Genomic DNA, 27,953 nt, shown 5'->3' with positions numbered 1-27,953 from the left:
CCTTTTTAGGTCATCTTCTTTACCTGATTGTAAGGATCAAAGTATTGGTATCGAGTATCATATCATACAGGTGGAATACGGATATGCTTTGCAATTGAACGGATATGAATGAAAGATATAGAAATGCTTGGATACATTAGGGAAATGCATATAAATCATATAAATACATTAATAATACTAAAACCAAAAGCTGAGTTATCTATGAATAATAAGATATACATAAGAAATGCATACTTCAATAGGTTATATGAAGAAAAATATTACAATACAACAATATTGGGGCTCTAGGAATATTTATTAATTTTGAATTTTTATAAATTATTTATAATTTTCAGTTTTTATTAAATTTTTTGGGAAATTAAGTCTTAAATTATTCATTTCAGTATTTTATAATTATAATTTTTTGTGTTTCATTAATTTTGTTGGAAAAATATTTTTTATATAATAACTCTATTTTTTCAAATAATAACTATGTTTTCATTTTTAACATATAATTATGTGTAAAATAAAATATATAAATCATCTAAGGTAGATGAAATATATTATTTTTATAATTTTTAGTTATTATTATTTTTTTGAAAAAGTTAAATTTTAAATTATTTATTTCAGTTTTCATAATACAATTTTTTTATACTTTTATTAAATATGACAAACAATCCAAAAGTAGTCAATATATAGTTTTGTCAAACTAGGCATGGATACACCTTTATTGGTGTGTATCAGACCATATCTATTGATATGGCATGATATGCCTCCATATCATATCATGCCAACACACATGACTCTTGCAATGCTTATCCAATTGTGATGTATCGAGAGTATCGTATCGATATCTTTTTTTTTTTTTAATTTTTATATGAATCCTTGAGGTTTAGAATTTAACCTTTGAGGTTCAAAGGTTTGGTGAAGTGAAACCCTCCCCAAATTCGTATGTAGGGGTGTAAACGTAGCGAATTCGAATCGAATTAGGTTTGGTTTGAATTCGAAACCGATTAAATGGATGAATATTTGAATTCGATTCGATATCCGACGATTTCGTTAAGCAATACATCGAATTTGAATCGTCTAAATAATCGAGTATTTGAATTTGATTCGAATTCAAAATACATTTTTAACACCAACCCCTTCACCATGGGAGGAAGAAGAAACCTAATTTCAAGTTTTTTTTTTTTTCATTCCCTGTCAACTAATTTTCAAAAAACAAATTAAAACTTTTTTTGAACCATAGCTATCTATTTGATGTCGCTGCAACAAAAGTCGCCATTAGTGTAGTATGCAACGGAAAGATTGTCCACCATGTTCATATGCTCTACAACATCAAGAGGGAAAGAGAGCAAGAGATAGGGAGAGCGGAAGAGAGAGAAAGAAAGTGAATAAGAAATAAAGAATAAAAAACAATTTTCGAATGCCGTTTACACCTTTTTGTAAATCCCATTCCCATCGTCGAGGGTTTAATTGTAAATGAAAATTTAAAAAGAGCGCTTATCAGTAATTTTCCCCTTAAAACTTCTCTCACCTTGTCGCACGTTTCACCTTATCAAGAAATCCAAAACCTATAAATCAGTGAAAAAACTAAACTGTGAGTCTGGGACGCTGACCTTCTTCTTCGTAGGATTTGTATCGCGGCAGTAGCCATGGAGGCAACGATCGGGAAGTTCTTTGAATCCATTGGAACTTTTTTCAGCGGTGGAGATCAGATGCCTTGGTGCGACCGAGACATCATTGTTGTAAGTTTTCTTCTTAATTAATAAAGATCCGAGGATTGTTTCATTTCATCTATTGGAGGGAATTAGGGTTTGTTTTTTCTCTTGCCCTTCGTTTTAGTTTTTTCCATTTTCTTGTACATTTTTTGCGACCGAATTAAAATTGCCTATTCAATTTGTTTTGCTTTTTCTTTCGTAATTTAACTTTCTATCTGTTTTCTTTGAGGTCCGTAAATACTTTGGTCTGTGAGAATTTATTTTGGAAGTAGGTATTGTTATCATTATGATATGATCAAGTTCTCAGGAAAGGGAGAGAGATTCAGAGTAGGATAAGGAGAAGAGAGAGAGGGAATTCGGTTGTAGGAAAGCCAATGCCTTTATTCCTTTCTTCAGGCTATATTTATAGCCTTATTGTGCTACAAACTAGGAGTTAAGATAGGAACTGCCGCCCCATGATCTTAGGAGCTTATCAACAAGAAACAGAATTGACTTATCTACTAAAACAGAAATCAAGGCTTATCTACTAAACAGAATTGAAACAGAATGGCTAAGGCTTATCCAATAACTAAGAACTACTGTGACCGAGTCTCCTGCTGCTATCGACTTTGACCGAGTCTCCAGCTGCCGTTGCTGCCTAGTGCATGCATGCACATGCACGTATCATTTCCTCCCCCTTAAAGGTTCCTTGTCCACAAGGAAGTCAGGATATGATTTGGTGAAACGCCATTCATTTTCTCAGGTTGCGTCCTCGGTTGGTGCCCCTACCCATTTGACCAAAATTTCAGATTTTGGACGGTATTTTCCTTTGTGAATAATACGACGATCTAAGATCGCTTCCGGTTGTGGAAGGATGGTCGAAGTATCCGAGATTAGGGGTAGCTGGGTGGAAGTTGGGGTGACTGGTCCCAAATGCTTCCGTAGTAAACTGACATGAAACACATTGTGGATCTGAGAGCCAGGAGGCAAGGCTAATCGATAGGCCACCGAACTGATCTTCTTGATGATTGGGTATGGCCCAAAGTACCATGGGGCGAGCTTCAAAGAACGCCGAAACGCCACCGAAGTCTGCCGGTAAGGCTGCAACTTCACATACACGTAATCACCTGCGACGAATGAAGCTTCACGTCGGTGTTGGTCCACTTGAAATTTCATCCGATTCCGAGCTACCTGAAGGTTGTGTTGCAACTCGCGTAGGATGATGTCCCGGTCACGTAAGTATTCATCAACTGCCCCTACTCGAGCAGTGCCCGGTACATAGGTCAACAGACTTGGGGGTGGGATACCGTAGACTGCTTCGAAGGGTGTCATCTTGGTGGAAGAGTGAGTGGATGTGTTGTAGCTGTACTCTGCCCAAGGAATCCACTCTAACCATTTCCGCGGCTAGATACCTACAAAGCATCGTAGGTATTGCTCCAACGTTCAGTTAACAACTTCGGTTTGCCCGTCGGTTTGGGGGTGGTAACTTGAGCTCATACACAACTTCGTCCCATGCATTTGGAAAAGTGTTTGCCAAAATGAGCTGATAAATACCTTGTCACGGTCGCTAACAATTGATGTCGGAACATCGTAGGTATTGCTCCAACGTTCGGTTAACAACTTCGGTTTGCCCGTCGGTTTGGGGGTGGTAACTTGAGCTCATACACAACTTCGTCCCATGCATTTGGAAAAGTGTTTGCCAAAATGAGCTGATAAATACCTTGTCACGGTCGCTAACAATTGATGTCGGAATTCTATGTAGGCGGACAACGTTGGCGACAAATGCCTTAGCGACTGTCGTGGCAGTGAATGGGTGTTTTAAGGGGATAAAGTGGGCATATTTTGTCAATCGATCCACAATTACCATGATAACCGTATACCCATTGGAAGGAGGTAACCCTTCGATAAAGTCCATTGAGATCTGTCCACATTTGAGTGGGTGTCGGTAGCGGCTGAAGCAATCCCGTTGGCCTCATGCAATCTGTTTTGAAGCGCTGACACACGTCACACTGCTGCAAGAATTCTTTCACCGCCCGACGCATGTTAGGCCAAATGAAACTGTCTTGATACAAGAGAGGGTTTTATGAAACCCAAAGTGTCCTCTTATTGGGGATGAGTGGCAGTCCGCCATTACCTTTGAAATCAAGGTGGAGGCGGGGCTCAAATAAATTTTGTCCCCCTTGAACTACACTCCATCTCGTTGAAGCAACTTGTGGGAGGGTCGCTTTTTCATCAATTCTTCATAAAATGTGTCTTGTTTGACCTTTTTTTGTAGCGTCGGCCACCAATTTGCATGTGGTATAGAGATGGACAGAAATTGAAATTCGGCCATACGCGACAAGGAATCCGCACCTTGATTTTCAACCCCTTTCTTATACTCGATCTCGTAGTCATACCCAAGTATCTTTGGCAACCACCGCGTTTGTGCTGGTGTAGTTATCCGTTACTCGAGTAAATACTTAAGACTTTTTTGGTCGGTGTGGACTGTAAAAGGTTTACCAAGCAGATATGGATGCCATTTCTTAATGGCTTTGACAATAGCTAACATCTCCTTCTCATAGGTGGATAGTGCCAAGGCTGAACCCTTCAATGCTTCACTAAAATAGGCCACCGGTCGGTTTTGCTGGGTAAGGATTGCACCAATCCCAGTTCCACTCGCATCGCATTCAATCACAAATTTGCTGGTGAAGTGAGTGCTTTCTTCAACTACTGGAAGGCCAGCTCTGCTGTCTCGTTCCATTGAAATCCCCCTTTGGTCAATAGTTGGGTCAAGGGATCTGCTATGCTTCCGAAGTTGCGGATGAACTTCCGGTAGTATCCTGCTAACCCGAGAAAGTCACGGACCCCCTTTGCCGATGTTGGTGTAGGCCATTCGAGAACAGCTTGTATTTTGGTTGGATCAACTGACACGCCTTGCTCCGAAATTATATGACCCAAGTACTCGACCTGCGAAACACCAAATTGACATTTTGACATTTTTGCAAATAATTGGTTAGAGGATAATATTTTTAGAACAATTCGCAAATGAGATATATGGTCTTCCCATGATTTCGAATAAACCAGAATGTCGTCGAAGAAGACCAAAATAAATTTCCGGAGGTATGGACGGAAGAGGTCTTCATGAGGCTTTGAAAGGTTGTAGGTGCATTCCCCAAGCCAAACGGCATCACCAAGAACTCGTAATGCCCTTCATGCGTCCGGAAGGCTGTTTTAGGAATGTCTTCTTCTCGCACCCGAATCTGATGGTACCCGGATCATAGATCTAGTTTGGAGTAGAACTTGGTCCCGTGGAGCTCATCTAATAGTTCATCAATCACCGGAATGGGGTACTTGTTTTTAACCGTGATGTCGTTCAACGCTCGGTAATCCACGCAAAATCGCCAAGCTCCATCAGCCTTCTTCACTAACAAAACCGGTGATGAAAATGGGCTGTTGCTTGGCCTTATCAATCCCGACTGCAGAAGTTCCTTCACCATTTCTTCTTTTTCCGTTTTCTGGTAATATGGGTATCGATATGGCCTCACACTAACTGGTCCCTTGCTGGGAAGGAGCAGAATTTGATGGTCATGTGGTCGTTTAGGAGGTAGGTTGGTGGGCGGCTCAAATACATGAGAAAACTCGGTTAGGATGTGGTCCATCTCAGGCGGATAGCAACTGGGTTGGCTGCTGCAGTTGGAAGGAACTATTTGGAAAAGGAACCCCATACCTTGTAATCCATTGCACTCTTTGTCGGTCAAGGCTTCGATGCTGGCTCGTCCCACTCCCTGGAAGGTGCAAGAGACTCCTCCCTTCTTGAATGTCAAGGTCAGCTGTTTGTAATCCATCTCGATGGGTCCAAGAGTTTCTAGCCATTGTACTCCTAATACCAGCTGGCATGCCGCAACTGGGAGAACGTAGTAGTCAACAGTAATGGGATGCCCTTGGATGGCGAGAGTGAGAACCCAACACTGCCCCACACATTCTATCTTTTCCTGGTTGGCGACTATAACTTGGAATTCTCTGTCTCGGTTCACTGGTAACCCGAACTTAGAGACTATGGCTTGATCAATGAAGTTGTGGGTGCTGCTGCCATCAATAAGCACAATCACGTTCTTGTTTTTCAGCTTACCTAGAACGCATATGGTTTGCGGGTGCTCAACTCCTGCAATTGCATGGAAGGAGATCTCAGGAATCGTTTCTTGGTTCTCTGCCTCTGCCTCGTCATTCTCCGTGTCCGCCTGTATGGGATCCTCGATCATGAATAACTGTGGACGTTCGCAACGGTGGCCAGCGGTGAACCTCTCATCACAGTAGTAGCATAGTCCCTTCTCGCGACGCTCTCGCGCCTCTTGGTTGGTGAGCCGCCGGAATGTTGCTGGTGGAGCGCTGGGAACCTGGTTCGTGCGCTGGGTTGGTGGAGGCCCGAGCACACCCGCCATTGGGTTGGGTGACCCCCTCTGGGATACTACGGCTGGTTGGGATCGAACTTGCTGGTTCGATTTCCGTTGTAGTAGGTTCCACTCCTCAATCAGTCGAGCAACTCCAATCGTATCTATCAAGGTTCTAGGCTGCTTAATCTTCACGTCTATATGGATGTCATAACAGCCAATGAGAAAACTCTCGGGCAGGCCGTTAACTCGATGGGAGAGCCGTTCAAAGGCTTCTTGATAAGCTGCCACCGTTGTAGTTTGCTTGAGGCGAGTTAAAGCTTCCGACGGATCCTCATAGTCGGTTGGACCAAATCGTTGTAGCACAGCCTTGGAGAATTCTTCCCATGTAAGTGGTCCGCGATGTTTTGTCAGCCACCGGTGCCATTGCAAGGCGATGCCTTCCAAATGGAAGGAAGCTAGTTGCACTTGTTGGTCTGATACAATATTTTGGAAATCAAAATATTGCTCTGCCTTGTAAATCCAGCCGCTTGGGTCATCCCCATTAAATTTCGGGAATGACAATTTGACGTGTTGATGAGGGTGATCATGGACGGAGCTGGAACGGGAAGTATGTGGGTGTGAGGCCTCTTCATGAGCGAAGGGGTTGGTCTTGGGAGTGGTTCGTTAGGCTCGGAAGGCTTGGAGTTCGGTTAACACTGCTTGTAAGACAATGTTCACCTGGTCGAAGCTTGACTCATGCCGGGCCAAGGTCTCGTTGACCTCATCAGTGGTGCCATTAACACTGCTTGTAATTGATTGGAAATCAATTATGGATTTATTCCTTTTTCTCTAATTAATGAAATCCTTTGTTATTGATAAAAAAGAAATTGATTGTGGATGAAATAATGAATAAATTTAACCTTCTTCAATATTAGTGGTGCCATTTAGTGATGATAGAGCCTGCTTTTTTGGTTGGGAAGTTTAAGAGGTCACAGGAGGAAGGGCTGGATTGGGTTAACGGGTCAAATTGGGATGAGGGTTTGGAACAAGCTATTGGGTGTGACATTTATAGGGGTCACGTGGGAGGTAATAAAACATGTTGTTCGGATGGGCTTGTTTCTGAGAAGCCCAAAATCGATGGGTTGAATAAAGAGACGAGGCCTAAGGATAATGGTTTAGTGATTATTGATGAGGCACATGAGATGTTAAGTGAGCACATGATTAGCTTGGGAGGGGAGATGAAGATTACCGTTGAGGATATATCATATTCCTCTACATTTGCTCGTGGGGGAGATGATGTAAATGGTGGAAACAGGAAGTTGAATGTTGGTTCTCAGAGAGCGGAGAAGAAAGTGATTGAAAAGGATGAAGCGGATGGACTTGGTGTGCCATGACTTTCTCATGATGGTAGGGTCCTACAATAGTTGGTTCAAGGTTTTAGGCAAGGGTTCGGATCAGCTTTTGTTGATGAAAGGGAGGAAAATATGGAGGGGTTGGAAGATGAGGGAAGAGAAGTGGATGAGAAAATCTGAAGGAACGCTGCAAGTGATGTGGAGGATAGCTCGGTAGAGGAATTGGATAATAATGGCCTTGATAAAGATGTGGAGGAAAGGGAAGGAAATGAAGAGTTTGAAATAAATGAAACAAGGATCTATTAGAGGAGAAAATATAGAACGACTCCTCTAGAGGATGGTTTAGAAACAGAAAAGGATGAGGATGATGAGGTCGTGCTTGATGAGATTTATGAAGTTGGAAGAACAAACAATTTGGAAACGATGATCAGCAAAGAGGTGGGGGTAGGTAAAATGATGGGATTATTCTTCTTGGGTGGAGAGGATTTTTTTAGGAAAGCTTTCTTGGAAGTGGAAGGGGACCCAAGTAAATCTTTGAAAGTCGGTAAGATGGACATCAATGTTTTCGAATCATCGTTGACCTGGACGGTCGGACCGTTCGGATCAAAAACCGTTCAGGCGACCAGTTTCGTTTTACCCCAAACCTGGTCTCTAGTAAAAAACCGTTGAATTAGTCAACGAACCGTTGAACCGTTCGACCCGGAGAATGGTTTGCGGTTTATTAACTTGTCACAACAAAATGAAAAGGGTAGAAGATCTCTCAGATCTGAGATCTACTGAGAGAGATGTGTGAGACAGTGAGAGAGATCTCACATTTAGAGATCTGGGAGAGAAGTTTAGACTCTAGATGACAGATCTGCGAGAGAGAGTGAGATGTGAGACTGAGAAATCTCAGATCTACTTCAGTTTTTCACCATCGCCGCCACAATTGCCACCATTGCCATTGCCGTCGCCGTTGCTGTCGCCTCTATAAGTCATCGTCGTCGTTGCCGCTGCAGCCTTTCAAGCCCTCCTCCTCTTCCTTCTTCTAAACTCTTTCAGCCGACAACTTCTCAAATACCTCTCTTTCCATCTTTATTTTCTCTTATATTTATATGCATCTTACCCTAATATTCCAATTTAATGGGTAAGATGACATATCACTGTTAAAATATTCAAACTGTCCGAACCGTTTGACCTGGACGGTTGAACCGCTGACTCAGAAACCGGTGGCTAGAATGGTTCCGTTTCCGGGTCGGTTTTTAAAACCTTGATGGACATAACAACTTTCGAGGCTCCTTCTACTAGGGGAAGGATGACAGTTTGCAGAAAGGAGTAAAATATTGGAATATACGGGAGGTAGTGTGACAACAGAGAAAGTATTCGAGAAGAATGCAGTCTTGGAGCTTGAAAGGGTGAATGGAGATGGAAAGATTGGTGAGGGTCATCCTAATGCAATTAAAATATTTGGGCATGTAAAGAGACTGAGCCGAATGGGCCCTAGTATATTTTCTTGTAGTATGTTTTATTTATCTGTTAGCTAATGAGCCTATCTTAATGGGTCTGTTATTTCTTTTTTGCTAGTTCTCTTTATGCTACTGCCTAGCTGGCCGCCCACTTAAGGGCATACTTGTAATTATGTTAAGATTGAAATTTAGTAAAAGGATTAGAGAAGGGATGGAAGGGATATTCGAAATCTTCTTCTTCTTCCTCCTCTTTTCTCTATCTTCTTTCTCTTGTACTTCTTCTCTTCTTTTCTTCCTCTTTTCTCTCCAATTTTTCCAAGTTTACATAAGTTTTAGAGGACTGATTTACATCTTGGTATCAGAGCAGGTTTCTTTCTTCCTTCTTTTCTTGTTTCTCTTTTCCCATACACCCTTCGATTAAGAGAGTGTATGGAGAGATAGGTTCTCTATAGTTCGGAGGATCTTTTGCCAAGTTGGTAGAGGGTTTGGAGAGTTTAATCTTGGCCTGCCAAGAAGTGGTGCTGTAATGTTTCTGCCCAAAACCCTAGCCGATTAGAGATTTTCGAGGTTACAAGTAAAAGTGAAGCTTTGGGTGTGGTGCTCTATGCTTGGGAGGTGTCTTTTGACTTCTAAAAGATGGCAGTTCAGGTTTGGAAGAGATTGGGAAGCTCTGGTAGGAGTGGCTGCATCTTCTCTCTTTCTCCCCAACAGTCGGACGCAGTGAAACCCTAGTTTTCAAGCATCTGGGTACTGGTTTGACTTCAATAAGTTTATAAAGACCAAATTTCTGGTTTTTTTATTTTCGTTTGATTAATGGAGCAATACGGAAGTGAGTTTAAGTAGGTGCCGGTTTTTGGGCTTGGCTCGGTAGATTCCATTTTGACTAGTGTGACCACAATCAAGCTAAATGGGACAAATTATCTTGCTTGGGCACAGTCTATAAGGATTTATGTCTGTAGTAGAGGAAAATTAGGGTACCTCATAGGCAGTAAAGTGAAATTCGAAGAGATAGACCCTGAATTTTAGAAATGGATGCAGGAGAACTATACTATCATAGGATGGTTGGTCAACTCTATGCAGCCTCATACAAGTCAACATTATCTCTAGATGTCCTCTGCCAAGGAGATCTGGGATAGTGTTACTGAAACTTATTCACAGAAGTTGAATGTGGCTAGAGTCTACAAGCTGAAAAGTGATGTGAAGAACCTAAGGCAAGGGGAGAAGAGTGCGGCAATCTACTATTCTATACTGAAATCCTTATGGTAGGAAATTGATGTTATGGAGAGTGTTGCTTGGGAGACTAAGAATGATTCAAAAATGTTTAGGAAGTTGGTGGAAAGAAACAGGGTTTTTGAATTTCTTACTAGAATCAACCCTGAGTTTGACATCATTAGGCAAAATATTCTGGCCAAAGATGAGGTTACTCTTTCCCAGGTATATGTTATGGTGAGTAGTGAGGAGAGTAGGTGGCAGGTTCAGTTACAGAGTCCACCTACAGAACATTTTGCACATGCTGGAATAAAGCCGAAGGGTCCAACTGAGAAGAAGGAGCAGGTATGTGAATATTGCAAGAAACCGAGGCATACGAAGGACACTTGCTGGAAGCTTCATCTTGATCTTCTTCTTGACTAGTTTAAGAATAACAACAATTTTAAGAAGGGCAGTCAGATAGGAAAGCCTAAGGCAACTAATGTAGCCATAGTACCGGAAGGAGGAAGTAAGGAGAGTGAAGAGAAGTCAACCATTGAACAATTGGCAGCAATGAAGGCAGAATTTGAAAAGTATGGAAGGCTGTTAAATCACTTGGAGTCTACTGTTTCTACATCTCACTCTTCAGGTAATACATCATCATCATCAGCATTTGCTCACTCAGGTATTCGTGCTTCTACAAACCATGCTTTAGTTTCAGGTAATCATAAAATTCCTTGGGTCATTGATTCTGGTGCATCAGACCATATGACTAGATTGTCTAACATTTTCTGTTCATACCACATTCTCTCTGGTAAAGAGAAAATATCCCTTGCTGATGGGTTTCTTGCTCCCACTTCTGGCAAAGGGGATATAAAAACCTCTGACACCCTTTATTTATCCTCTGTCCTTCATGTCCCTAAACTTAATACAAATCTTTTATCTGTTAGTAGCTTGACTAAATCCATGAGCTGTAGAATAATCTTTTTTCCCACTCATTGTGTTTTTTAGGACCTACAATCTCAGAGGATAATTGGGAGTGGCCATGAGGCAAACAGAATATACTTGCTGGACACACTTGATAGTGCTCTTGGACCACCTCATGGAGTTGCCTTGGAGTCAGTCTTGTCAGAGTCTGTTGACAAAGTTATGTTATGTTACTTTCGGTTTGGTCATTTGTCTTTTTCTGCTTTGAGTCATTTATTTCCAGATATGTTTAATGTAGTGTCTTTATCAAGTCTTCATTGTGAGTCGTGTGAATTGGCAAAGCATTGTAGACAATCTTATTCAGTAAGCAATAAAAGATCTATTTCTCCTTTCCATATTGTTCACTCTGATGTGTGGGGGCCATATCATTTGCCTACTATGGGGGTTACAGGTACTTCATCCTTTTTATTGATGATTACTTTCGTTACACTTGGATTTATCTCATGAAATCTAGGGATGAAGTACCAACTATTGTGCAAAAATTTCATAAACTCATTCTTACCCAGTTTAACACCCGGATCAAAATATTCCGTTCTGATAATGCTAAGGAGTATTTTGAGAAAACCCTCTCAGCCTATCTTGAAACTTTTGGGGTTATTTATCAAAGTTCTTGTTCCTACACTTCACAATAGAATGGAGTGGTGGAAAGGAAGAACCGGCATGTGGTTGAAGTTGCCAGATCCCTTCTTTTTGCGTCCCATGTTCTTATAAAATTTTAGGGAGATGCTGTCCTTACTGCTACCTTTTTGATTAATTGTATGCCTTCCCGGGTTCTTGGCTTCAAAACATAGCCTTGTCTTTTCGGATGAGGATCTCTTCTCTCTTCCTCTCTGTGTTTTTGGGTGCACTTGCTATGTGCATGTTCACAGCCATCAAAGGCACAAATTTGAATCTAAGGCTCGTAAATGTGTTTTTCTGGGATATGCCCCCACACAGAAGGGATATTACTGTTTTCATCTAGTTAATGTTACTTGCTTCGTATCTCGGGATGTCACTTTTGCTGAGTGTACTCCTTTCTTTAGTATGCCTCTTGAGGGGGAGAAATCTGAGGAACCCTTTGCTATGTCTCCAACAGTTCCTCTTCCTGTTCCTTTTGAGTCATCTCATGAGGTGTCCACTTCTCCCACTGGGCCTACCTCCAATATTCCTGTTCCTCCTCTTCCTCCACCTCATTCTCCTGTAATTCTTCCTATCCTGTTCTTCAATGGTGGTACCAAAGGCACAAATTCAGACATGGACAAGTTGTTTCCACTCCTACAGAAGAGCCTCTTGCTCCTCCCATCACCACTGAGGTAACAGGTCAGCCTTCCTTTGACCCATCTACTTCTTTCCCAGACCTTGATCTTCCTATTGCTCTCCGCAAGGGCAAGCGGAAGTGTACAACCCATTGTATCTCCAAACACCTGTCTTATAGCTTTCTATCTCCTACCTACTACTCTTTTCTTGCTTCTGTTCTTCCCATGTGATACCCAGGTCTGTACTAGAAGCCTTATCTAAACTTGAATGGAGGGATGTTATGATGGCTGAACCGGATGCTTTGCATAAGAACCATACCTGGGATATTGTTAACTTGCCTGAAGGGAAGGATCCAGTGGGTTGTAAATGGGTATTTGCCATTAAATATCACTCTGATGGCTCTATTGAGAGGTTTAAGGCCACGCTGGTTGCTAAAGGCTACACTCAGATGTATGGTATTGACTATCTTGAGACATTTGCTCCTGTGGTTAAGATGACCGCAGTCTGGGTTTTGTTATCTTTGGTTGCTTCTTTTGATTGGCCTTTCCACCAATTTGATGTTAAAAATGCCTTATTGAATGGAGATCTACATGAAGAGGTCTATATGTCTTTGCCTCCAGGGGTGTATGGAAAGGAAATGCAGGGGAAGGTGTGTAAACTGCAGAAATCCGTTTACGGTCTCAAACAGTCTCCTCGGGCTTGGTTTGAGAGGTTCAGGGCTGCTCTTGTCTCATTTGGTTACACACAAACTCAATATGATCATACCCTGTTCTTGAAAAGAAGTGGCTCTCTGGTGACCTTTTTGATGGTTTATGTTGATGATATTGTGGTCACGGGTAATGACACCCAAGAAGTCAGTAAACTCAAAAGATTTCTTAACTCTAAATTTGAGATCAAGGATTTAGGAGATCTCTGATATTTTTTGGCGATTGAAGTTGCTAGATCTAAGGATGGTATCTTTATTTTTCAACATAAATATGTCCTTGACCTCCTTGTTAAGACTGGTAAACTTGTTGCTAAACCAGCCTCCACTCCTATTGATCCCAATCATAAGCTTTTTGCTACAGATGGTGAACTTTTTATTTGATAGGAGAGTGTTCCAAAGATTGCTTGGGAAGTTGTTATATCTTTGCATGAATCGGCCGAACATTTCCTATGCAGTGAGTGTTATTAGTCAATTTATGCATTCTCCTAGAGTTACTCATTTAGCTGTTGTAGAAAGAGTTCTATGTTACTTGAAAGGTACTCCAGGGAAAGGTGTTCTATTTGCCAGACATGGACACATGAAGCTGGAAGCATACACTGATGCTGATTGGGCAGGATGTATTGATGATAGGAGATTCACCTCGGGTTATTGTGCTTTGGTGGCAAGGAACATTGTTTCATGGAGGAGTAAGAAACAATTTGTAGTTGCCAGATCCTCTGTTGAAGCAGATATAGGGCTATGGCACATGGTGTGTCAGAATTACTGTGGCTACGACCCCTTTTAGAAGAATTGGGGGTTGACTATGAGAAGCCAATGATGCTCTATTGTGACAACTAAACAACTATCAATATTGCAGATAATTTTGTTCAACATGATAGAACTAAGCACATTGAGGTTGATAGACATTTTATACGGGAAAGAGTTTCCTCAGGAGAAGTTTGTTTGCCATTCATCACCTCAGAAGAGCAGTTGTCTGATATTTTGACCAAGGGAGTTCCGAGAGGGAAGCTGACACACTATATAAGCAAGCTGGGCATGATTGACATCTATGCTCAGCTTGAGGGGGAGTGTAAAGAGATTGGGCCGAATGGTCCCTAGTATCTTTTCTTGTAGTATGTTTAATTTATCTGTTAGCTAATGGGCCTATCTTAATGGGTCTGTTATTTCTTTTTTGCTAGTTCTCTTTATGTTACTGCCTAGCTGGCCGCCCACTTAAGGGCATACTTGTAATTATGTTAAGATTGAAGTTTAGTGTAAGGATTAGAGAAGGGAGGGAAGGGATATTCAAACTCTTCTTCTTCTTCCTCCTCTTTTCTCCATCTTCTTTCTCTTGTACTTCTGTTCTCTTCTTTTCTTCCTCTTTTCTCTCTAATTTTTCCAAGTTTACATCAGTTTTTAGAGGACTGATTTACATCTGGGCATAAAAAATTCAACAGATCCATGCTAGTTTTGAAGGTGTTTACTAGACTGAAAGGGGGTATAATTGGGCGTTGGAATCAACAAGAGGGTCAAGAAGACTAAGAATTGTAAATAAAAAGCAAGAGGTTCCTAACGTTGCAGTTGACTTGATTCACTTCAGGGTGGTACATTGGTTGAAGTCCTTGGAGTTATTCATAGACTTTACAGTGGATGATCTGCTGAGGAAGTGGAAAGGGATTGCTAGTTCTGCTCAGGTGAAAAACGTGTCTTTGTCAGTCTTGGATCCCTCCCCCACTGGTTTTGCAAAGTTGAACTTTGATGGCAGCAGTAGAGGGAACCCTGGGCATTCAGGCATTGGGGGTGTATTTAGGGATGAGATGGAATTGTTTCAGCCATGTTCTCAAGCCTGATTGGAGCGGGTGACTCTTAGGGTTGAGATATTTGCGGCTCTGGAAGGTGTTCAAAGGGCTAAGGAAATGAATATTAGGTGGCTTGTAATTGAAGGGGACTCGGAGGTGGTAATGGGGTGGTTGAGAGAAGACAAGGCTGGGTTATGGAACTGCACCAATGAATGGAAAAAGTTCAGGTGGTTGGCTAAGGACATGGAAATAAAGTACAACTGGTGAAGAGATATGCTAATTCATTTGCAGATGGGTTAGCAAAACAAGGGGTGATTAGGGAATCTTTATTTTGGGCTCAGTTGTAATTTTGGTTTTTTCACTTTGAGGTCTCTTGCCTTTGCTGGGGGAGTTAAGAAAGTTTATCTCCCCTCCTTTGTATTTAATTATTCTGTTTGGTTAATGAAATCTTTGTTATTGATAAAAAAAAATTGTTCTTTTTTGGGTTATGTTAGAGCTAGCCGAATAAGGGTAGATTAGTCAATTGACTTCTGTTAGGTTATGTGCTTATGTGGCAGTCTTTATAGAGACTTCCTGTCCCATACTTAAGTGGGGGCAGTTTAGTCTTTATACTACTAATTAGAGCCTAATCAATATTAAGGGTCGGCTAATAGGGTTTAACCTATTATGTTTGACTGTTCTTTCATCTTCTTCTTCTTCTTCTTCTTCTCCTCTTCTACTGGTTCGGACTACTGTAGCAACAGAGAAAACATGGTATCAAAGCAGGACGTTGCCCTCTAATCTCCTCACAGATTCGTGACCTGCTCCTTTCTATTTGTGGCCTCTTCTTTTTTCTTCTTTTTGGGCTGACAATGGAGAACACAAGTTCGGCCTAGGTCTGAGAACACCCCAGTTCCTCTTTCTCTGTGCAGAATCTGTTTTTTTTTTTTTTTTTTCTTTCAAGGGAATAACTTCAGCAGTGAATGGTCGACTAAAGCTCTCAAAAGAAGGTTGGTTACCTCCTTTTTTTTGTGCTGTTGATATTTCTAGGCTGAAAGTCTTCAAAAAATCTGCGAGGACTGATCAGAACCTAGAGAACTAGGTTGTTTGTTGCCTTGGTTCTTGGAAAAAAGGTTCAAGAACAGGCTATGTTTACAGTGGCCGAATGGTGTAAGGGTTACTGTAGGTGGCCGAATGGTGTAAGGGTTACTGCAGGTGGCCGAATGGTGTAAGGGGTACTGCAGTGGCATTAGTTGAGTTTTCTTTGGACTTGTAGTGCCCTCTGAAAAAGGTCAGATAGGTCTGTACCATGTGTGACAACTGTGGCTGTGTGGTGGTGCTTGTGATGCACACTCTCTGTTGAGTAGCTGTAAGAGGGCTTGTATGTGGTCAGTAAATGCTGAATTAATGTCAGTGTGATTCATGGTTTTGTGAAATCAGTAGTGGTGTGAACAAGAACAAAAGCTTGTGTACCTATCATCGTGTTTGGGGACTGCTGTAGTTTCTGGAACATCAAACTCCTGACAGCAGTACTTAGTTGGTGACTGGGAATTCAGATTAGAAGCAGCATTGGAAGAGCGTCATGGCAGCAAGCAACTGGAGATGGCTATAGTGATCAGAAACCTAGTGTGGTGTTTCCCTCTGACTATTTGGGTGTACAGATGATTTCAATTAAACTTAATGGTGAGAACTATGTTCCATGGGCCAAGTCAGTAGAAGTTTTTCTCAAGGCAAAGAGGAAAGTGAAGCATGTGAAGGAAGATAAACCACCAGCTGACTCTTCAGGGTTTGATGATTGGGAACAGGAAGATGCCCAAATCATAACATGGTTATGGAATAGTATGGAACCCAAAATAAGTGCCAACTTTATGTTCTTAGATACCACTAAGGACATATGGGAACATGCTAAAAAGCTGTATTCTGGGCAGGATAATACTACAAGGGTATATCAACTCTATCAGGAGTATTTTGATTTGCAGCAAGGGAATAAAACCCTAGAAGAGTACTATGCCAGTATGAAGAACCTCAGAAATGAACTCAATGTCTATCATCCCATCACTCCAGATGTTAAGGTTCAGCAACAACAGAGGGAACAACTAGATGTCACTAGGTTCTTAGTGGGGTTGAAATCAGAATATGAACCAGTTAGGGCCCAAATATTAGGGGGCTCTACTTTTCCTACACTTGAGGAAGTGTTTGTATGACTTCGTAGGATTTCTTTGGGACCTACAGAGTCTGACAGATCAGCATTTGTGATAGCCAGAGGAGGTGGACGTGGTACTAAAGGGGGAGGACATGCTTCCCGAGGAGGTTGTGGTGGTTCCGTATTTGGCTGTGGTGGTGGTCGTGACTCAGGGGGAGGTCGTGGAAAAGGAAAAAGTAACTCTACAAGGAAGTGTACCCATTGTGGCAGGGACGGACATTCGGTAAATTTCTGTTATGATCTCCATGGCCCTCCTTCTACATGGGCCAATCATGCTGTAGCTGGTGGGGTTGATGTCAGTGATAACCAACAGATCTAACTCCTTCCACATCTACATCTGTTTCCAGGAAGGAGATGGTGAGTGTACCGCGTGATGAGTATGAGCGGTTCCTCCAGACTACTTCACAGCATACTACTGCCACCCTTGCTCACTCAGGTATAGCTTGTCTGTCATCCAAACCCTCTCCCTGGATTATTGACTCTGGAGCCTCTGATCACATGACCGGGACTCCAGGTGTGTTCTCTTCCCTCTCTGAAACTTCCACATCTCAAACTGTTACCCTTGCCAACGGTTCCTCTTCTCCTATTTGTAGTGTTGGTAATGTTGACACGACTTCTCTTTCTTTATCATCTGTTCTATATGTCCCCAAATTTCCATTCAATCTTATGTCTGTTAGTAAATTAACCAAGAATCTTAATTGCTCTATTACATTTTTCCCTTCCTTTTGTGTTTTTCAGGATCTCAAGACGGGGAAGAAGATTGGTGGGGGGCAGGAGGCTGGTGGATTGTATTACCTTGACGGTGGTGGATCGTCAGTTGCACTTCAGACTTCTCTCACTCCTCTATAGTGGCGTTGTCGACTGGGACATCCATCTCTCAAGGCACTCAAGATACTGGTTCCGTCTTTGAGTCATTTGTCGTCGTTACAGTGTGAGTCGTGTCAGTATGGGAAACATTGTCGTGTTCCCTTTAGTCCTAGAGTTGAAAGTCGTATGTTGAGTCCTTTTGCTTTGGTTCATTCAGATGTTTGGGGCCCGATCAAAATAGTCTTATAATGGTTATAAGTATTTTGTCACTTTTATTGATGATTGTTCAAGGATGACATGGATTTACTTAATGAAGGAAAGGAGTGAATTATTTTCCATTTTTGAAAAATTTCATGCTGAAATACGTACACAATTTGGTGTTCCAATCAACGTTCTTCGTTCAGATAATGGTCGTGAATACTTTCTTACTTCGTTTAGAACAACATGGCATCATTCATCAAACTTCATGTGCATCCACTCCTCAACAAAATGGGGTGGCTGAACGAAAGAACCGTCATCTCCTTGAAACTGCTCGGTCTATTCTTCATCATATGAGTGTTCCTAAACGGTTTTGGAGTGATGCTGTACTTACTGCGTGTTTCCTCATTAATCGGATGCCCTCCTTTATTCTTCATGGTCGGTCTCCCTTCTCTATCTTGTTCCCCACCTTGTCTCCCTTTCCATTAACACTTCGTATCTTTGGCTGTGTGTGCTTTGTTCACAATTTGAATCCTGGAATAAACAAGCTGGATGCACGCTCCATTAAGTGTCTTTCTTGGCTACTCTCGGACTCAAAAAAGGGTACAAGTGTTACAATCCCATTACTCGGAAGTGCTATGTCTGTCCTGATGTCACCTTTTTTGAGTCTGTGACCTTCTCGGGACTTGAAGTATCTGTGTCTCCACCTTTGCTTCCTCTTCCTCTTCCAGTCTGTGATCCCGTTCCGGGTGTTCCTGTTGGGGTTGACCCTTCACCTCCTCCCGTGCAGATCCCTACTGAACGACCACCGATCCGGCACGTGTATACTCATCGACAGACACTGGCTCCTCCTCCAGCTTCTACCTTGTCTGCGGATCTTGTTGTTGCTCCTGTCCCTGAACCCTCAAGACTTGATCTACCCATTGCTTTACGAAAAGGTAAACATAGTTGTACCTTCCATCCCATTTCCAATTTTGTTTCAGTATCTCGCCTTTCCGCCTCACATCGCCAGTTTGTTTCACTATTGTCATCTATTTCTATACCTAAGAATGTCCAAGAGGCTCTTAGCTCACCTGGGTGGCGGCAAGCAATGGAGGAGGAACTCTCTGCCCTTCAGCATACTCACACGTGGGAGCTCACTACTCTTCCACCTGGTAAGCATGTTGTGGGTTGTAAATGGGTGTATACTGTTAAATACTTGCCAAATGGTAGTGTCGAGCGTCTGAAAGCCAGACTTGTTGCTAAAGGTTATTCATAGTTGTATGGAGTATACTATATGGAGACCTTCTCTCCAGTGGCTAAGATTGGCTCTGTCCGTGTGTTAATTTCCCTGGCAGTTATGTATGATTGGCCCTTGTTTCAACTTGACATTAAAAATGCCTTCCTTCATGGTGACCTTATGGAGGAGGTATATATGGAGCAACCACCTGGGTTTGTTGCTCAGGGGGAGGATGGTAAGGTGTGCAGACTGAAAAAGGCAATTTATGGGTTGAAACAATCGTCTCGTGCTTGGTTTGGGAAGTTTAGTGAAGTGGTGAAGAATTTTGGAATGAAACAATGCCAGGTTGACTACTCAGTGTTCAGCTATGATTCAGAAGCCGGAAAGATTTTATTAGTGGTCTATGTGGATGATATTGTCATAACTGGTAGTGACAAATTGAGGATCGATAAACTAAAGGTCTTTCTACAAAATCATTTTCAAACAAAAAACCTTGGGACATTGAAGTATTTCTTGGGTATAGAAGTTGCTAGATCAAGACAAGGTGTAAACCTGTGCCAAAGAAAATAAGTTTTTGATCTACTGGATGAAACAGGACTGTTAGGTGCAAAACCGGCTGAAACTCCTATGGAACCAAATGTTGAGCAGTGATACAAGGGAAATATTTGATGATCCTAGAAGGTATAGACGGCTAGTGGGGAAGCTGAACTATTTGACTATCATGAGACCAAACATCTGCTTTGCAGTCAATGTGGTGAGCCAATTTATGCAGAACCCTCGTATACCTCACTGGGATGCAGTTCTTAGAATTGTAAGGTACCTGAAGGGAGCTTCGGGCCATGGGTTATTGTACAAACCAAGAGGAAAACTTGAAGTAATTGGGTATACAGATGTAGATTGGGCAGGCTCTGTGTTTGATAAAAGATCTACTATAGGTTATTGCACATTTCTTGGAGGAAATCTGTGACATGGAAGAGTAAGAAGCAGACGGTTGTGGCTAGAAGCAGTGTTGAAGCCGAGTACAGAGCCATGGCACTACATGTGAATTAGTATGGCTGAGGAATCTCCTACAAGAAATCGGGATCTCCATGGATAAACCTATGAAATTGTACTGTGACAATCAAGCTGCACTCCACATCTCATCCAACCCTGTTTTTCATGAGAGAACAAAGCACATAGAGATTGATTGCCACTTTGTGAGGGAGAAGGTCCTTACTGGAGACATAAGCACAGAACATGTGGGCTCAGGTAATCAGTGGGCAGATTTGTTTACAAAAGGCTTAAGCTTAGGGAGAGTGAACTATATATGTAACAAGCTGGGATTATATGGCATATATTCTCCAGCTTGAGGGGGAGTGTTAGAGCTAGCCAAATAAGGGTAGATTAGTTAATTGATTTCTGTTAAGTTATGTGCTTATGTGGCAGTCTTTATAGAGACTTCCTGTCCCATACTTAAGTGGGAGCAGTTTAGTCTTTATACTACTAATTAGAGCCTAATCATTATTAAGGGTCGGCTAATAGGGTTTAACCTATTATGTTTGACTGTTCTTTCATCTTCTTCTTCTTCTTCTTCTTCTTCTTCTTCTTCTCCTCCTCCTCTTCTACTGGTTCGGACTACTGTAGCAATAGAGAAAACAGGTTAGAAAGTAAGTCTGGGTGGTATGTAAGGTGAGGTCTCTAGATGGAGAGTTGGGCGACAAGTGTTGGGTCGGTTTGTTGTTCAATTTAGTTTTTTTGGGATGGGAGTGGTGTGGTTGAGGTTTGTTAGGGCAGGTTTTGTCTTTTCTTCTATTTGTGGTGATTTCTTATCACCGTTTGTATTTCTTTCTTTCTTATCTCTTAATATTTTTTTTTCTTTATTTATCTTAAAAAAAAACAGTACCTCTTGTAATGTGCTAATGCTCCAAGTAGATTTCAAGCAGTGATTTAAAAAGGTGCGCCTGGGCAAGGCACATTTTATGGTATGCACCTCGCCTAGCCCCCATGTGCAATACTTTCAGAATGTGTGCACTTGGTGTGCCTTGCACTTCAGCCTAGGCATGCGCCTTTTGAAAATTTGCATCTTTTTTATTTTTGTTCTATTTTTTTATGCCTAGTGAATAGGGGCTAGGTGGGCCCCACATTTGTTAATGTTGCTCATTCATCATCTTAGTAAAAGATATTTTGAAAAGAAAATTAAAGTTTTAACAAGGTTCAAAGTATCGTATCAGAGCCTTCCTGATACACCCCTCCAGGGGGTGTTTCGGGTCGACAAGTGGTTCAGGGGGTAGACCGGCCCCTCTGAACCAGATTCGAAAAGAAATAAAAAAAAAACAACAAAAGAGTACCAATACTGGCTGATACACCCTACCGGCGTATCGACCAATATCGATACTTTGAACCTTGAGTTTTAAAATATTTTTTTATAAGCGTTATTATTGTGCCTTGAATTCATTGTGGTGACCCACTTCATGAATCCGCTTTGAATTAATTTGAAAAAACTTGAAGGCAAAATTTCATAGTGGCTTGTGGTGGAAGCATAGTCCACCATAAATCACCATTGGAGCCCTGCCCCCGTGGTGGTATGGACCTGATCCATATTGAGCTTATGGGTCCTAACTGAATACAAAGAGTTATGTATTTCGGGGGTTTTCTCTCTTGTATACTTGGTCTTTTGTCTTGTGAGAGAAGTGAGAGACTTGGGTGTATTTGGGGTTTAGGGTTTTTCTATGAGTGAGGTTGTGAATGCACAACTTTGTATTCATCTCCATTACAGATTACATAGTGGATTTCTGCTCCTCTTTCGCCCGTGGACGTAGGCTATAAGCTGAACCACGTAAATCTGTGTCCTCTTTGTTTTCTTTTCTTTATATCTGTTTTTTCTTTCGTTTTTGGGTGCCATTGCCATTTGAATTTGTATTTCTAGGGTTTACGATACAATACGGATTAAGAATTTAAGACCATGATATGAACTTGTTTGGGCTTGCCTCAAGGGGCTGGGTACAAAGGCAGTTCATAGAATTAGGAATGCATAATGTTTAACATCACATTAGCTATTTGAAGTAATGCAATTGGGAAAAGTATAAAGAGATTGATTTTTTTGGTATTATGTTTAATATATATATATATATAATTTTAATTTTTTGTTATTAATTTTTTTGGCATTTTTGAAAATTTAGCATTTTTTTTGCATTTTTGCACCATGCTTCGAAAAAGTGTGTTCCTTGCGTTGCACCCTGCGCCTTGGGTACAAAATTCCCCCTTTTGTTTGTTTTTTGTGCCTTAACACTTTTAAAACACTGATTTCAACAGAAGATGCTTGTACCTACTACTCTCAGACAATGTGTCTTGAGAAAACATGCATCAAAACAAGGTACCAAGACTTTGATTTTCCATGCTTTGCTTTAAATTTCTTATTTTTACTGTAAGGGCCATTACCCAATGCTGGCCCTGACTAGTTGGGATCTTTGCTGGGGTGGACTGGATATGGATCTAACTTTTGTATTTTCTGAACAACCAGCCACTATCCATCTTGAATTCATGTTCTCACACTTGTTAGCCCAATATTTTACCATTGCATCAGGCAACGGCCCCTAAATTTCTTAGTTTTAATGTATTTCAAAATATTTTATGTAATTTAATATTTCATTTGTTGATATTTTATTATTCCATGATTATACTTGACCCACCATCACCTTTGGATACCTGGAAATTTGGTTCCTGTATTGCATACCAATATAACATTGTGGGGATCAACTAACATTTGATTGTCTACATTCAATTGGTAATGGTTTTATAAACATACAAGGGTGAAATCATCCACATTGGTAGTTGGTACCACTCTTATGAACTGTATGGTTGATCTTGTGATTGATGAGTAGTCGATGCTTTTAGCTGTACTGGTGCTACTGTTGTACAATTGAGTTGGAAGTGTGGAAGAAGAAATAAATTGGAATCATGGTGTTCCTATTCACATACCCAAACAAACATTTAACTTAATGTTGGAGAAATTACAAAGTTTCCCCTGAATGGGTGCCCAAAAAAATTTGGAAGGGGAAGAATGTCCTTGCCCACAATACATAATCTCAACAAATTGCTTATGCTTATCAGCAGAGATAAAGTCAGGGTTCATCATTTTGGGGGGAGAGAGGGGCTTGGTATCACCAAAAATGATAAAAAGAGGAAACTGATTAAGCCTTAATCCACACTTTGATATGTGAACTTGAACTTGGGGGTTTGAGCCTCAAAGATTGGATCTTGAAGCATTTTCTTTGAGTGCCATCTAACACCTTAACATAAGGTTCAGGAACAGAGCCTCATGCATTTTTAAGCACTGGCCATTGCCATCTGATGATGCCTTATTTTCTCCTTTAGTGGATTTTATATACCAGATGCTGCAAAGATATGCTATACATTCTTTTGTAAATCCACTACCTTAATTGCTGACATTAATTTCTTTTCTTCTGTCATTCTGCTACCATGTTCATAACTTTCATGCATTGTCAGGGTTGTGAGAGAGAAGTTGCAGAAGCTAGTGGTGTATCAGAGGAAGGTTTAAATGAGAGCATCATGCGGCTGTCATGGGCCCTTGTTCACTCAAGGCAGCCAGAAGATGTTCAGCGTGGAATAGCGATGCTTGAAGGTGGTATAAATAAAGTCAACTGGATATTTCTTCTCTTTTACATTTCAAAACTTTTTATGCTCTTTCTCTCTCATTTCCTTTACTTATAAGGGTGTGCTATATGTTCTACCTTGTTCTGATTCTGTTGAACTTCTGTATTGAATTAGCAGACTTAATTTGTGTCATCTCTTTTTTATGGCATTATTGGTACGAGGATGAATAAAATCAACTTATTGTTGCAGCTTCCTTGGCCACTACAAAAAACTCTCTGCAAAGGAGAGAAAAGCTTTTTCTTCTAGCAGTGGGGCATTACAGAAGTGGTGATTATATAAGGAGCCGGCAGCTTGTGGAACGATGTTTGGAGGTTTGATCCTTTTCTGCTTTAAATGCTTGAATGGTTTGTTTGACTTTGTTTTATTTACAGTTGCAGTCAGTGTAATCAAAATGTTAACTAATTGCCAACCATTTAGTTTAGGGCCATGTAGACTGCATCATCTAGTCATTCAGTAACTGTGATATTAGAACTATGAGGGAAGCGAGGAGAGGATGAAGGAAACTCGCGTGAAGGAGGTTGTCATCAATGTTAGGGGGGTTGGGAAGATGGGTGAAAGAATGCGAGTGTTGCAGGTGAGCTTGGTAGGCAGAGTTGTTGGAAAGGAAATAGAGGCGAAGAAAATGGAAGCTTGGGAGGTTTAGGAATGGGGAAAGGAGAAAGTCATGGGGGCGAGAAGATTGAACATAGGATTAATGCTGTTCATGTTCCATAGTACACAGTGGGTTTTGGAATCAGAAAGAAGAGAGTTTGATATGAGATTGGACTGGTGGTTCCTGGTGGCCGGAGAGATTTCTGCAGGCAGGAGAAAATATGCGGTTTGGATTGGAGTGGTGGGCATCCCATTACATGGTTGGAGCATTTTAACCTTTGAATAGATTGGTAAGCGCTACAGTAGATTCTTGAAGTTTGATGACAAGAACAGAACATGGGAGAAGCTTGATATGGCAAGAATAATGATTGAAGTGGAGGATACCTCTACAATTCCAAGTAAGATAAACTTTAAGTTTGCAGGGGAATGATATGGTTTGATAATCATAGTTGAAGGAGTAGATGGGACCTTCTTAAAGGTGGAGGATGAAGGCTTGAGTGAAGAAAGGAAGGTAGAAGTTGAAGTGTTTGGTAAGGAGCTGGGTAGAAGGGATTGAGCTGGAGTGGTTTCTAGGTTCATAACAGAAGAGAAGGTGGAAGGAGAAAGGGAGTCAAAGAGAAGCTTGGTAGAAGAAGATGATGAGGTAGCAGATTCGAAGGGCAGAGATGAAAATGTGGATGAGGTTGGGTTGAGTGGATCGCTCAATGGTGGACAAGTGGTGGGTAACGTGGGTGAGCCAATGGAAGCCCAAAAATCGAGTGATTGGGTGGGTGAAGGAGACAAGAAATAGACATTACTAGGTAAGCTTAAAATAAAATTAGGGATGGGGACCACTTCTTCAAGACGTTGAATGAGGAGTTTAAAGAGAGGAACTAGAACAAGTGGTTACAAATGGTGAGGCGTATTTTTTGGAAAATGGAGGCATAGCTCGAAGGGAGTGGGGTTCCATAACGTCAGGGAGAGTTGAAGAAGGGAGGGGAAGTTGAAGGGTGATTGGGTTTGGGTTGTCACAAGATATGAGAATGGCAAGAAGATAGTGGTAACAAAAGGAAGAAAAAGGAATCTGGGTGTGATTCTCTTCGAAAAGAAGATCTGCATCAGTCTAGAAATATAGTGGTAGAAGAGGTTTTGGTGCCACAGCAGCACAGCTGGATCATAGCAATGAACTAAGCCAAGGAAAATGTCCATTGAAGTAGAAAAATTCATCAGTTGGAGTTCAACCACTGAATACCTACACCAATGCTGGGAAGATAGTCTTGAGTAAGTGGAACATTTAGTTGGGGATATAGTCATCACGGATCAGGTGACTACTAAAGTGATGGAGGTTGGCCCAAGAGGATGGCTACCTAGTTAAACTCTTGAGATCCTTCACCTTCTCAAAAGTAAGAGGAGTATTTGAAACAAGAAGAGTATCACTTAGAAGCTGAACAGTGGGATGATCTAAATCGGTAGAAAGGGGGGGAGGTGCAGGTGTAGGGTCTGGTGCTTGCGGGAGAAGACAAGAAAAGAAAAGAAGATCCTTCATAGCCATCGAAGAGGAATTGCCTTGTGAATCAAAGTCATACAAGATAGAAATTGAAGGAGCAGGTAATTTAGCAACACCAACAAAGAAAGAAACATGTTCAAGAAAAACAACATTACGGGAGATATAGATATGTTGGACAGATGGATCATCGCATAAAAATCCCTTATGGTCAGGTCTATAACTCACAAAGGCACACATAGCAGGTTGAGAAAATAATTTGGAGCGCTCACAAGAGGGGAGAAGTACAAGACATAGACAACCAAACACATGAAGAGAAGAAAAATTCGGTGGACAACCAAACAATTTCTTTAAAGGAGAAACATTTGACAGAATCGGAGAAGGAATATAGTTGATCAAGAACATAGTCGTACTAGCTGCCTCCACCCAAAAGGAAGGGGGAGCATGTGACTCCTATAATAAGGTCCTCACCACACTAAGGACATGCCCATTCTTGCGCTCAACCACTCCATTTCGTTGGGGGGTATCTGGACAACTTCATTGAACTTGTATCCCCATTAGTCTTTAAGTAAGATAGGAAGTCTCTATCAGTGTACTCTTCCATTGAATCTGAGCGGAGGATATGTACACAAGATTGAAACTGAACTTGTACCATGGTGTGAAATAACTGAAATGTTGGAAAGACTTCTAATTTGTGCTGAAGAAAATAAATCCATGTGTACCTAGTACAGTCATCAATAAATAATACAAAATACTCATATGCCAATGAGAAGTAATAGAAGAGGTCCAAATATCATTATGTAAATAATAATACTCCTAAGCTCATTTTAGATGTATTAATTTCTTTCTTCTCTTCAATCTTCCAACTATTACCTCACTTTTTCTTGTTTTCTATCTGCTGTTAGTATTCTTTACTAGTTGCAGTTCACAATTTCAGCAATTAATCTTCTGAGATTCTAGTTGGCTTTTTATAACCAATTCATTAGTTGGTTTATTTCAGAATAAGAACTTCCTGTACAATAACATTTTACATCTCATTGTTAGAGTTTTCCTTTTAAAATCTGCAGAAACTTTACTTTTATGTTGTTTATAAAAGTCTTGAATGTACTAGATGGACTTGTTTTTGTAGATTGCAGCAGATTGGAGACAGGCTCTGACCCTGAAGAAGGTGATTGAGGATAAAATCTCTAAAGGTAAATGACAAATACCTATTTATTTCTGATTTTTAGATCTTTCTATAGCATTTCTTGGATGAGAACTAGGACTTGTGTTGAAATGCAGATGGCATAATCGGCATAGGCATTGCTGCAACGGCTGTTGGGCTTTTGGCTGGTGGGATTGCTGCAGCATTGGCCCGTAAGAAGTGACCAAACCTCCTGTGCGCCAGACGTGTCCATAACTACTATAATCTTTGCCTATGCCTAAACGTGCCAAACAGTAAAAATCTTGTTGGTTCAAAAATCCTGTTCTGTATCAGATGGGTTTTGAAATTTCATTTAGCTTTACAATAATGTGTAAAAAATATATAGTTCACATAATGACAGCTAAACCTCTGGTTCTGCAAACGTTTATGGTAGTCGGGTTGGTGGAGATTTCCTTTCTTTGAAGCAACATGAATGGATGTGCTTTGATGGTCAACTCTGGCATCTAATGGTCCATTTGTGTTAATACTTTGCATGTGTAAGATTATGTGAATGGTATAAACAGTTTCAGTGAATGCTTTATGAGAAAATTGTAGAGTATAAAATGCAATCAGCTGGTATGTGAATGGTAGTTGAAATACTCGAAATTGAATCCAAACTGCAGGAAGATTAAGGAAAAAGTAGAAGAGGGAATGGAAGAATGGGCAGCAGCCTTTCTCACCTCTGTCCAGCCTAAATAAGTGTAATTGTAATTAAAAGGACAATATCTACCCCTCATTTGGCGGCAGCAAGGTTCAAAGTATCAGTAGACCCTAATACAGTAAAAGGGGTGTATCGGTACGTTGAGCTACACTGCATCACCCTTTTATAGTTTTTTTGGGCCCTATGGTTTGTGTTTTACTAAAACATCCCCTTTAGTTTGCAATCTATTTACTTAATCGCTCTTCCACTATATGAA

General features: G+C 41.1%; 1 protein-coding gene across 1 annotated transcript; it reads left to right on the top strand.

The window, feature by feature from the left end:
* Positions 1-1,567: 1,567 nt before the first annotated feature.
* LOC104590186 (mitochondrial fission 1 protein A-like) lies at positions 1,568-27,605 on the top strand. The gene is made up of 5 exons (XM_010248740.3): positions 1,568-1,727; positions 23,612-23,747; positions 23,969-24,090; positions 26,983-27,046; positions 27,135-27,605. The coding sequence occupies exons 1-5, from the start codon at positions 1,635-1,637 to the stop codon at positions 27,218-27,220; spliced, it is 501 nt and encodes a 166-aa protein (XP_010247042.1). The 5' UTR covers positions 1,568-1,634; the 3' UTR covers positions 27,221-27,605.
* Positions 27,606-27,953: the final 348 nt, after the last annotated feature.

Source organism: Nelumbo nucifera, chromosome 2 (genome assembly GCF_055504915.1).
Source record: "Nelumbo nucifera cultivar China Antique chromosome 2, China Antique-T2T, whole genome shotgun sequence".
Lineage (NCBI taxonomy): Eukaryota > Viridiplantae > Streptophyta > Magnoliopsida > Proteales > Nelumbonaceae > Nelumbo > Nelumbo nucifera.
Note: the sequence above shows the minus strand (reverse complement) of the source record. Positions and strands in the feature narration are given on the sequence as shown.

Excerpts from the sequence above, each read along its gene's own strand:
- LOC104590186 (XM_010248740.3), top strand. The coding sequence starts at position 1,635 with ATGGAGGCAACGATCGGGAAGTTCTTTGAATCCATTGGAACTTTTTTC. Across the intron at positions 24,091-26,982 it reads TTGTGGAACGATGTTTGGAG|ATTGCAGCAGATTGGAGACA; the intron begins GTTTGATCCTTT and ends TTGTTTTTGTAG. Across the intron at positions 27,047-27,134 it reads TGAGGATAAAATCTCTAAAG|ATGGCATAATCGGCATAGGC; the intron begins GTAAATGACAAA and ends GTTGAAATGCAG.